This window comes from Nycticebus coucang, chromosome 4 (genome assembly GCF_027406575.1).
Source record: "Nycticebus coucang isolate mNycCou1 chromosome 4, mNycCou1.pri, whole genome shotgun sequence".
Taxonomy (NCBI): Eukaryota; Metazoa; Chordata; class Mammalia; order Primates; family Lorisidae; genus Nycticebus; species Nycticebus coucang.
Genome location: NC_069783.1, coordinates 141,357,148 through 141,369,324, shown reverse-complemented (window position 1 = coordinate 141,369,324; position 12,177 = coordinate 141,357,148). Strand labels below are relative to the sequence as shown.

The 12,177-nt window shown below is 43.7% G+C and overlaps 1 protein-coding gene across 4 annotated transcripts in view; it reads left to right on the top strand.

Annotated features, from left to right (window-relative positions):
- Positions 1-12,177, top strand: part of ZNRF3 (zinc and ring finger 3) — a 249,219-nt gene that overhangs the window by 167,876 nt on the left and 69,166 nt on the right. For all 4 annotated transcript variants that reach the window (XM_053588498.1, XM_053588495.1, XM_053588499.1 and 1 more), the window contains exon 2: positions 6,240-6,365. In XM_053588498.1, the coding sequence (XP_053444473.1) occupies positions 6,240-6,365 (126 nt within the window). The remainder of the gene's footprint in view (positions 1-6,239; positions 6,366-12,177) is intronic.

The following is a 12,177-nucleotide window of genomic DNA, read 5'->3' as shown; positions in this document are numbered from 1 at the left end:
TCCTGAGTTCAAGTGATCTTTCTGCCTTGGCCTCCCACAGTGCTAGGATTACAGGCATGACCTATCATGCCAGGCTGGATTATAAGAATTTCATATATAGAAGGTTCTCGTTTTCTATAAAAGATTGTTATTCAGAAAAAGATCTTGGTATCTTTTTAGGTTAGGGGCTTATATTTCAGTGATGCTGGAAATAAAGGTTTGATTTGGGCTGTATCTTAAAAAATGAAACTGAAAATAATGGTTTGATTTTGAATTTAACAAGTTAAATAGTAATTGCAGCCTTGTACTGACTTCTAAGAATAAACAGTGAATCTCACGTGGGCAGTGTTGGAATAATTTCAGCAAAATTGTATGAGAATGTAGAGGTAGTATCCTTCACTTATGTTTGACTTTCAGCAGCCTGGTCACAGTTGTGTTCCAAATGACAGGACTCTTTTTCCAAAGTTCTCTCTTAATCCTTTGATCTTTTTTCTGTGGAAGCTCCCATGCTCTAATCCTCAACTAGATTGTTTGCCATTGGCTTTGAGTGGAGTCCAGATGCTGACTAATATGACTTCCATGGACTCCACGAAATTCTGCATTGATTGCTGATTCGCAGTTCTAGTTTGCAACTTATTCATGTTGTCTAGTCACAATAACATCTGATATTCCAACAATTAGAGTTTGCTGTAAGAATTCTATGAGATTAAAATGCATAAACATAGTAACATTGTAGATGCTCAGTTAATGGGAAAACCCTCTCCTCCTTCACTTTCCCCAGACATGGGGATTTTATACCTTTGCCTAGAATTCTTCATCCTTGGGCCAGATCCCTTCATTGATGACAGTATTTTTTGCATAATGACTTCTTCTGCTTTCCTATCAAATGGTTCTAAATTCAAACTTGGAGCCCTGGAGGGAAAATTCAAACTTATACCACTGAAGGTGTAAATGGCAGGCATTGTCAGAAGCTAATGCTATCCTCAGAGGCAAACTGCTGGAGACCTGAATTACACAGCATGATATTCAGAGATGGATCCAAGAGGCAGTTACGTCTGAGAGACGCACCTGGAGATACAACCTGGAATAAGGCTCTCAGGAGAGAAGGAACTCAGGGGGGAGGGTAGCAAGGATGGTGGGGAGGTTTTTGATTCCCTAAGATGGGATTTTGGTAGCTTTCTTTACCCACCACAGGAGAATAATCCACACCAACCAATTATACTCACTGGCACGTGAGAAAAATTGCTTTTGGTTTTTTTAAGGTCTTGATCCCTGTTCAGAATCCAACACCCTTGACAGGGTTGATGTGTACAGGCTGCTGACAATCACCATGGTGTCTATGGCAGATTTGTTAGGGGAGTTTGCAAGAGAGTGGGAGGGCTTAACTGCTGAGGAGGTTCACAGAGGGGGACAGACCCAAAGGGACCCTTTGGTATATTTGAATCTTGCATTGTTTAGGTTTCTGCATACCTGGGAATGTGCTCATAACATGCCTTTCCTTTGGCCGTGGGTTCTGCTCAACAGCATTTGCTCAACTGACAGTCCTCAGCTTCCGCTTCTGTTGCTCTCAGTTCCCATTCCTAATCCTCTCTGTCCCCTCCCTCTCTCCATGTCTGCTGCCCTCCCAGGCCTTGCCTTCTGTCCAGCTGTCCTTAACCATCCCTCTATCCCTTTATTCCATAGTCTTAACTCTGCCTCATAGGTGTTCAGGGATTGTGGGCCTGGGGCTTTGCCTGGGGTCATGGTTGCTGAAGGTTCATCCTCTCGTATATTGTGTGTGTATCTCCCTAATTTAGCTTCTCTCAAAGTGTGTCCCATCAAACAGCATGATTGGATTAAATACAAAATGGTTTTATAATCAAAAGGTAAGAAATGGTGGCTTTAGCAAACTTTGTTTTTTAAACCATGGGCCTTTGCAGAGCTTAAATTTATGCATATAGATGCTGAGACACCGTGAAATGTTCTCAGCATAGTTTACTTTTGCAAGAACCTCTTTTTCATCTTATGGGGCTGGTTTTCTGGAGGACCCTGTTTCCAGAGGGCTCCTCCCAGGAAGCTATCCTCTGCTGTGGATCCCCGTGTTAGCTAAGGGCACTAGGCAGGGTGTAAGCAATTTTTGAGTTAACTCTTAGGACAGTTGTTTGTTTTTCATTTATTTTGTTCTTTTATTATTAATTTATTTATTGCCCTGGAGGTGAGTGCCAAAGCATCACACAGCTCACAGCAACCTCAAACTCTTGGTCTATAGGCACCACTACAACGCCTGGCTAGTTTTTCTATTTTGAGTAGAGATGGGATCTCCCTCTTGCTCGGGCTAGTCTCAAACTCTTGAGCTCAAGCAGTCCTCCTGTCTTGGCCCCCCAGAGTGCTAGGATTAAAGTTGTGAGCCACTGCACCCAGCCTGTTGTTTTTTTTGTTTGTTTGTTTGTTTTTCAGTTTTTGGCTGGGGCTGGGTTTGAACCCGCCACCTCTGGCATATGGGGCCAGCGCCCTACTCCTTTGAGCCACAGGCACTGCCCTGTTTGTTTTTTAATTTTATTGTAGTAAAATTTATACAATATTGGCCACTTTAATTGTTTTAAAGCATATAATTCAGTGGCATTCAATATGTTCACAGTGTTGGTGCAGCTATCACTGCCATCTAGTTCCAGAACATACGCGTCACCTGAAAGGAAGCCCCAGGCCCGTTAAGCAGGCACTGCCCATCTCCCCTCCCTGTGGCCCCTGGCAACCACTAGTCTGCTAGTCTGCTTTCTGTCTCTATTGATTTGCCTATTCTGGATATTTTATATAAATGAACTCATATAATATGTGATATTTTGTGCCTGGTTTCTTTCTTTAAGTTTTTATATAGATATATGGTCTTAGACCTGGATGGTACTGCTCATCCTTCAAAGCAAACCCTTGATCACTGGCCAAACTCCACAAATGTATGAGTATCAAAAAAGCAGTCATCCATCTGGAAACCTCTAAGTCACATGGCCAAGTTAAAAAATATGGAATACTATAGGAAAAGGTCAGGAGTATGGTTGCCATTATTACCATGACTTGACCTGGGACTTCAGGAAGCTGGCTTGAGCTGGGCCTTGAGCCCTTTCCTGGAGGTCATAGGTGACTAAGGTATTGATGTAATTGGCTTATCATCCTTGGAAGTCTTACCATTTCAGGCTACTCATCATTAATAACCATTGAACACTCTAAAAAGTAGGTTGGTGACCATGGAAGTCAGAATCTGCTATGGAGCATGCAAAAACTGACCTGTCAAACGCATTGGCCCTGAAAATGGATGGTGCTAGAGCATTGGGCCCATACCCAGCCATTGCTGGCAGTCAGGAGTGGATGGGAAGAGCAGCAATGGGGTCTGAGGTTGGGTGTGGGATCTTCTTCCTCCCTTCCTATGAACAGTACAGATACTACACCAGGATGAGTAGGGTTTTTAAAACAAACAAAAAAGCTTTTTCTTGCAGGGGAGAGTCTTGCTTTGTTGCCCAGCCTAGAGTGTAGTGTTTGATCATAATTCACTGCACCCTCCCACTCTTTGGCTCAAGCAATTTTCCCACCTCAGCCTCCAAGTGACTAGACTACAGGCCCGTGCTGCCACCACGCCTGGCTAATTTTTCTGTTTTTTTTTTTTTTGTTTGTTTGTTTTTGATGAGGTCTCATTGTGTTGCCCAGGCTGGTCTCAAACTCCTAGCCTCCAGTGATCTTTCTGTCTTGGCCTTCCAAAGTGTTAGGATTATAGACGTGAACTACTGTGTCTAGTCCTGTTTTTTAAATTATTTAATTTTTAAAATAAAAAAAGAATTTATAAAAGTACATTCTAGTTGACTGGCTAAAAAAACATTCTAGAGTGGGCTGAGTCTTGCAGGAGCATCCTGAAAGGAAGGTTGTGCTGTCCATTGCACAGCAGAACCCTCCTTGGTCCTTCGGGCAAACTCTGTGAGCCTGAGGACTCATGCAAAAGGTGATGTCCCAGGGCTCTCTGTCTGGTATCTTGGAATTCCTGGAGGCTGAGGTATCACTCACCCACTGTAAGGCCGCTGCTGGAAGCTCCTTTGTAGCATCATTTGCTCAGCAGTAGTAACCCCTCATCTGCTTTTCAGGCTTGTACAACCCTCTCCTCAGGTTACATTAAATTGCCAAGGATCTCAGTCTCTGGGCTGTACCCTTTCCTCTCTACTTGTTGCCGTCTCTCAAGTCCAGGCATACACCATTGCCCAAAAAAGTGTCACCTGTCTGCCTAAAATAACTATTTTCAGTGTGTCATCTTCTGCCTAAGAACCTGTGATGTCTTTGTGTCCAAACTCCTTTCTAGTTATTGAGCCCTTCTCTTTCCTTCTCAGTGTAGATTGTAACCCTTCTTCCCCCTCCACATTGTCTGTTAGGAACTTCTCCCTGGGTCTGGAACAACTGATTGCCTGCTCTCCTTTTGCCCGGACCAGTCTAACTCTTCCTTTGAAGCTCACTCGAGGCTCAGCAGCTTCACAGAGCCTCTGCAAGCATTCTAGCAGCTCTTGCTGCCTGAACTAAACTCAGGTTACACTTGAATGCCACAGGATTTAGAGCTGGAAACATTTTTTTCCTATAGATTTTATCACTTAGTCTCCTGCCACACCTCCTTCCTCCAGTCAAATTGTTAGCTTTCAGAAGAAGGGATGACAAAGTAAGCAGGTAAGAGTGGGAAGGCACCAGACTATGAGTCTGAGCACCAGGTCACCTTTGGGTGTACTACTCAATAGCTGTGTTGTCTTGGAAAAGCCACTTATCTTGAATTTCTCTTCTCATCTGCAAAACAAGTAGAGGTTAAAGTAGTGTATTAGTTTCCTATTTGCTGCTGTAATGAGTTACTGCAGACTTAGCAGCTTAAAGCAATACAGTTTTATTCTCTTCCAGTTCTGGAGGTCAGAAGTCCAGATAGGTCCACAGGGCTACATTCCTTGTGGAAGCTCAAAGGGAGAGTCTATTTCCTTGTCTTTGTCACCTTCAAGAGGCTGCCTGAGTTTCTTTCTTTGTTTTTTTTTGTGGTTTTTGGCCGGGGCTGGGTTTGAACCCGCCACCTCCGGCATATGGGACCGGCGCCCTACTCCTTGAGCCATAGGCGCCGCCCACTGCCTGAGTTTCTTGATCAATCTTTGCTTCTCTTGTCTCATCTCTTCTGTCTCTCCGGCTCCTTCTTTCCCTCATAAGGACCCTTGCAATTACACTGGGCCTACCCAGATAATCCAGAGAATCTCCTCATCTCAAAATTAATCACATCTGTAGAGTATCCTTTGCTGTATAAGGTAATTTATGCAGAGGTTCTAGAGATTTGGACATAGATGTCTTTGGGGGCCATATGTTGTCTACAGTGGATTCTTTGGTCTCCTGCACCTCTAACTGGCCATGAATCTAAAACAGCGGTTCTCAACCTGTGGGTCGCGACCCACAGGAACTTTATTAAAGGGCCACGGCATTAGGAAGGTTGAGAACCACTGACCTAAAGACATACTTCTTGCACTTAAGAGCTTAGCACACACAGTGCTAGGCTTATCAACTTCTTGATAAGTTATGTTTATCCATGAGGATTTCATCTTCTCATATTCTTATTAGGAATTCTAGGGCCTGATATAAATCAGTGGTGGAACTGTGAATATAAAGATCATCTGATTTGACTGCCCTTTTTCACACAAAAATTTGATGATGTGTTTCTACCAATCTTTGATTTTTGTGCTTTGCAAATTTTGAAAAGACCTCAAAGCATTTCATGTTTCTCAGTACCCAGGAATAGTTTTTAAACCACCTGTTAATTATATTGGTGATTGTGCTGTATAAAGTCCCAGATCAGTTTCCAAGTCCTCTTGCATAAGGTGAAGTAAATGTGTTGTTAATGTCCAGAAGCTTTAGATATTAACCTAGTGAGTCTCATCTGTAATTGCTATTTGATGTTAAATTTATGGTATTTCACAGCAATTTAGATTGGCATTTATATGGGAATTATGCTGTTTTCCTTCCCTACATCCTATTGGGTAGTTTCTACCTTGGATGACCATCACTTATAAAGCACTAAAACATCCATAAAACACATTTACAATGGCTCTGTTGTGTTTTCCCCAGTGCTTAGCTCACTGTGCTGAGATAGAATTCCTGATGGGTTGAAAACATGTACTGCCACGTACAAAGTTTTGAACTACTTCTGGCTGTAGTATCTGAGAAATGCACGATGTGAGTCAGGCAAATTCGTAGCCTGCCGATTGACATTTTCTTTCCATTTTGTCTCCCAGATGCACCCACTGGGCCTGTGTAATAACAATGATGAAGAGGACTTGTATGAATATGGCTGGGTAGGAGTGGTGAAGCTGGAACAGCCAGAATTGGACCGGAAACCATGCCTCACTGTCCTGGGCAAGGTAAGCACCAGTTCCTTCAAATCACTATGATTCTCATTGGTGTTTTTCATTCCTGCATTTCTCCAGTTCTTCAAATAGTGGCTTATGGGAAAGAGCCATACTGACACAGCACTTCGAGGATGGAATTGTGTGAATTAGGAACTGAGACATGTCTGACAGCAGCCCATCAGAGTATTTACCAGCCCGAGCTCTGTTAACCTTGGAGGTGGCTCTACCTCTTGTCCATTGTGTGGCCTTGTGGAATTCAATTCCTGTAAAGGAGTCTCAGTTTCTTGTCTGTGAAATGAGGAAATAGGTTTGGTGCCCATAGCACAGTGGTTACCGAGCCAGCCACATACACCGAGGCTGGCGGGTTCAACCCCAGCCCAGGCCAGCTAAACAACAATGACAACAGCAACAAAAAATAGCCATGTGCTGTGGTGGGCACCTGTAGTCCCAGCTACTTGGGAGGCTGAGGCAAGGGAATCATTTGCCCAAACACTTGAGCCCAAGTGTTTGAGGTTGCTGTGAGCTGTGATCCCATGCACGCTACTGAGGGCAACATTGTGAGACTGTCTCAAAAAAAAAAAAAGAAAGAAATGGGGGAATAATAAAGATTCTTAATACTTTATCTTATACCTCTGAGGACAGATGTTTCAGAATTCTGAGATTTTGGGGATTTAGAAGGGTATTAAGATATGTTTGTTTATTTATTTTGAGACAGAGCCTCAAGCCCTCTCCCTGGGTAGAGTGGCGTGGCATCGCAGCTCACAGCAACCTCCAATTCCTGGGCGTAAGCAATTCTCTTGCCTCAGCCTCCCAAGTAGCTGGGGCTACAGGTGCCCACCACAACAAGTGACTATTTTTTTGGTTGTAGTTGTCATCGTTGTTTGGCAGGCCCAGGCTAGATTCGAACCTGCCAGCGCTGGTGTATGTGGCTGGCACCTTAGCCACTTGAGTTACACGTGCCGAGCCAAGATGTGTATATTTCATATTAAGTAACCTCCAGGAGATCTGGGGCAGCACTCAGTAATGAAACACATTCGTATTTGTGTAGCAAAGCATATGGATATTCACATTAAGTGGGATAAGTAAAATCCAAATAGCTCCATGTTAGTTCAGGGCAGCTTTGCCTCCAAATGAGTTAAGGTCCATTAAGTTTTGGCTGCCAAGTAAGTTATGGAAAAACTTTTGGGTTTTAGAGCATTTTTGGTTTCAGAATGGCAGACAGCAATTATGATCCTGTCTTAGAACTTACCTCATAGGGTGTTTAGGAGGTGAGAGGAGAGGCAAGCACCTCACACAAGAGGAAGTCCTCAAAAAACCTTTGCTGCTGTTGGCTGTTGTCACCCATTTAGAAGTACTAAAAAAGACTTTTTAGCCAAGGTCAGCATTACTTCTGACTGCACTGTAGGATAGAAATAAATATACTTTAGAAAGCTATCCATCAACAGTCTTAAAATATGACAGATAACAACCTGTTTTAAATTGGATCATATTGTTAAAAGAAAAGATTCAGAGAAAGTTATTTGAAGATTGCTTGGAAGAAAGGTGGTATCTCCTAAGGATAGTGTTACTGCCTAGGTATTTTTTATATTCTCAAAAGCTACTGTTCTGGGTACTGTGGGGTAAAAATGCTGTCCTGGTTCTTGACTCCTTGAGGCTGTCATGGGAGATCAAAGCACGAGAAGAGGTAGTTTTGATGTAGGGTACTAGAGACGGTAGCCTATCCCAGACTTGAAGAAGCACCTGCCAGGGTCTCCTAAAAAAACTTAGGCCCCAGGGACCTTCACAGGTCTAATCTTGTTTGTGGTTTTTGCCTCCCTCTTATCTTCTGAGTAGCTTCAAGGCACTTGTCAAGTTCTCTTGCCCCTTCCTTGGGGAAAATAATCCGACAGGAATTATTACCTGTTTGGTTTGTAGCTCACCAAGTTGAATTGGGGTGTTTTAAGTGGCTCAGTCCCTGGTACTTCATTGTTTAAATAGTTAGCCAGATCTGCTTAATGGTGGTAGGAAAGCAGTGACCGCCTTGAGGATATTTTAGTGTTTTACTAGGAGAGAAATGCCAACTGCATCTGTAGGACAGAACAGTGCTCTCCTTATAGTTATTATGCTAATAATAATATTTTTTCTCTTGTACTTAACGCTTCTGCTCTCCAGGGCTCAGCTCCTGGGGTTAATTTGCTTTGCCCCAGTCTGCTGGGACTCTATCTTTGTGTCTCTTGTGTAGTCTATAAATGGGTTGGAACAGAGATTACAAGGACACTGTATAGTTCTCTCACAATTTAGTGGTGGGGGCATTTGTTGAAGTCACTTAGAGTACCAAACTATTTCCTTCTCTGCCTGAAGCAACCATGTTGTGGTTCTACTTGGAAAGGTTTTTTTTTTTTTTTTTAATTGAGATAGTCTCACTTTGTTGCCCTCGGTAGAGTGCTATGGCATCACAGCTCACAGCAACCTTAAACTCTTGGGCTCAAGTGATTCTCTTGCCTCAGCCTCCCAAGTAGCTGGGACTACAGGTGCCCACCACAATGCTTGGCTATTTATTTGTTTTAGCAGGCCTGGGCTGGGTTCAAACCCACCAGCCCTGGTGTATGTGGCCGGTGCCCTACCCACTGAGCTACAGGCACCACCCACTTGCAAAGTTTTGTATGGTTTGGCCTGCTGACCAGTCAAGCCAGGGGAATAAAACCCTAGACATATATTGAATCATTAAGTATTTCTTGAGTTTATTCATCCACCAAATATTTATTGGATGCAGGGCCCAGAAGCTAAGTGAGCAGCAGCCCCCACATGTTTCTGTTTGGAAAGGCTGCATGGTGTCAGGGAGTATTTGCACTTGGTTAATTATTGCACTTCGGGTGAAAATTTACACCTGAATAAAATCATTAGCATAAAAAGCTTGACAGGAGTAAGAGAGTTTCACATTTGTTTAAAAACCTGGGTTGGTGTAGGAGGCACAATGAGTCAAGCAAGCGCCTCTCCCACCTCACTCCCCACCTCTGGAGTGTGGTTGTTGTCAGTGTTGATTTCATTAACTTTACTGACTGCTTTCTTTTTTTTTTTTGTGAACCTCCAAGGGCTAGTAGCAAAAGCCTAGGATAGAAGGGAAAGTGATCCTCATGGGCAGCTCAGACCCCGCAGAAAACATGATTTTCGTGGTGCTTGTGGCTCAAAGGGATAGGGCACTGGTCCCATATGCTGGAGGTGGTGGGTTCAAACCCAGCCCTGGCCAAAAACCACAAAAAAAAAAAAAAAAAGAAAGAAAGAAAGCATGATTTTCGGCTGGGCATGGTGGCTCACACCTGTAATCCTAGCACTCTGGGAGACTAAGGCAGGTGGATCGCTTGAGCTCAGGAGTTCAAGACCAGCCTGAGCAAGAGCAAGACCCTATCTCTACTAAAAAGAAAAAAACTAGCTGGGTGTTGTGGCACACGCCTATGGTTTCAGCTACTCTTGAGGCTCAGGCAAGAGGATTGCTCAAGTCCAAGAGTTTGAGATTATTGTGAGCTATAACTCCATGGTACTCTAGCCAGAGCAACAGAGTTAGACTGTCTCAAAAAAAAAAAAAAAGCATGATTTTGCATCTGTTCCTTGGCTCTTGGCTATGACAAGAAGAGGTGGGCAGTGGAGAGAGGTACAAAACACATAGGAAGAAATAATAGCCAAGCGAATGTGAGAGTGGGCTGGTCTCCCCCATTTTGATGTTAAGACTTGATGAAAACCCAAGAAGGATCTAGAAGGACTTTGTTAGCTATGGCCGCACTAGGCATTCTGAAAGCCTGTGGGGAGATAGGGGAGGCTTAGACACAGACCTCTGTTTTTCCCTAGAATCCACCCTCATCACCTAGCCACCCACAGAAAATGCCATAGGGTGAAACCATGAAATAAAAGAGGAATGTGCTAAATTTAAAAATGTAAATGCCTCTCCAGGAGTTCAAGTAAAGTTTCATTTTAAAAGCCAAAAGACATAAACTCATCACCTTGGTTTATTACAGAGTACTTTTGAATTCCTCAGAAAAGAATACTATAACCTCATGAGGGAACAATGATGTATGATCCCTTCCTTGTCATCTTTTCTGTGGGAGGAGGTGCAGACAGCAGGATCAGCTAGGGAGGCAGAGTTGGGGTGAGGGTGAGCCCCTGCTGGGAAGCAGCAATGCCAAGCCCTGCCACAGACCAGGCATGGGCAAATCTCTTCAGCTTTCTGGGCCTGCCCTTTTCACCTAATGTGAAAGAGGATGTTCTGGGTTCTTCTCTCTTCTAATTTTTTTTTTTTAAAGAAGAGTCTCACTGCGTCGCCCTCAGTAGAGTGCTCTGGCATCACAGCTCACAGCAATCTCAAACTCTTGGGCTTAAGCGATTCTCTTGCCTCAGCCTCCCAAGTAGCTGGGACTACAGGTGCCTGCCACAATGCCCAGCTATTTTTTTGGTTATAATTGTCATTGTTGTTTGGCAGGCCCAGGCTGGGTTTGAACCCTCCAGCTCCAGGGTATGTGGCTGCCACCCTAGCCACTGAGCCACAGGCGCCGAGCCCTCTCTTCTATTATTTTGAACTTCTCTATCATATTTAAAATTTTTCCTTAATATTCTAGTTTGGGGAGATTCTAGGTGTAGAAAGACAGACTTTGTTACCTGTGACAGTTAAAGTCCTAGGAAATTCAAATAGAATAAAATTGACATTCTGAGCAACTTGCTATTGAAAGTGAGGGTCTAGCCAGGCGGCATAGCTCACGCCTGTAAATCCTAGCACTCTGGGTGGATTGCTTGTGCTTGAAAGTTTGAGACCAGCCTGAACAAGAGCAAGACCCCATCTCTAAAAATAGCCAGGGATTGCTATGGGTGCCTGTTGTTCAGCTACTCGGGAAGCTGAGATAAGAAGATCACTTGAGCCCAGGAGTTCGGGGTTGCTGTGAGCTATGATGCGACAGCCCTCTATGGAGGGTAATGTAGTAAGACTCTGTCTCCAAAAAAAGAAAGTGAGAGTCTTAAGTCATCCCAAAAGTTTAGAAATCTATGTTTATGCCCCCAAGCACTTTAACCATTCAATTCAGTCAGTATTGATTAAGCATCTTATGAGACTGCTAAGAATTTCAGAGGTTGATTTTTTTTTTTTCTTAAACGTTATTCAAATTAATATGGGGTACAATTTTTAGGTTACATTGTTCTCACTTCCAGGGTAAAGTTCCATTTGTAGAAGAGTCCCAAGGGGCGTGTTATACACCCTCATAATGTGTGCATTAGGTGAGATCCCACCTCATGCCCTCCCTCCTTCTGCCAGACGTCCTTCCCCCTCCCCAAAGATTGATTTTTTTAAATTATGTCCCATCATCCTTGTGGAGAGTCTCATGGCAGGGAACACAGGATGTGCTGAAGTTTCTAGCAAAGCTTCCCTTTCCCTCCTTCTGTAACTCGAGGCAGGATAAACAACACTACCACCACCAATCCATGTTGAAGCTGATTCCTAGGAAGGGTTTTCAAAGACAGCACGGTCAACATGCATGGTCTCAGCTCTCTCCAGTGCTTGAGAAGACTGCATGGGGAAGTCAATTAAAAAACAAAAAAGGCAAGGAATTTCCTTCACAGAGAACCAGCCTTGGCTGAGTGACTTTGGAAAGGGTGCTCCAGTTCTTGGTCCCTTCCTCTGTGCAACAGGGCTAATGCTGCCTCTGTCATGTAGGTTCTGCGAGAGATTGTGGAGTACTTAGCATACATAGAACTTGGCTCATGGCAAATGCCTGATGAAGTGTAGAAGCGGCCGTTCCATGTTAGGTGCTGACCGAGGGCTGAGAGCTTTACATGCAGAGTTTCCTTTAATTGTCAGACTTACTCT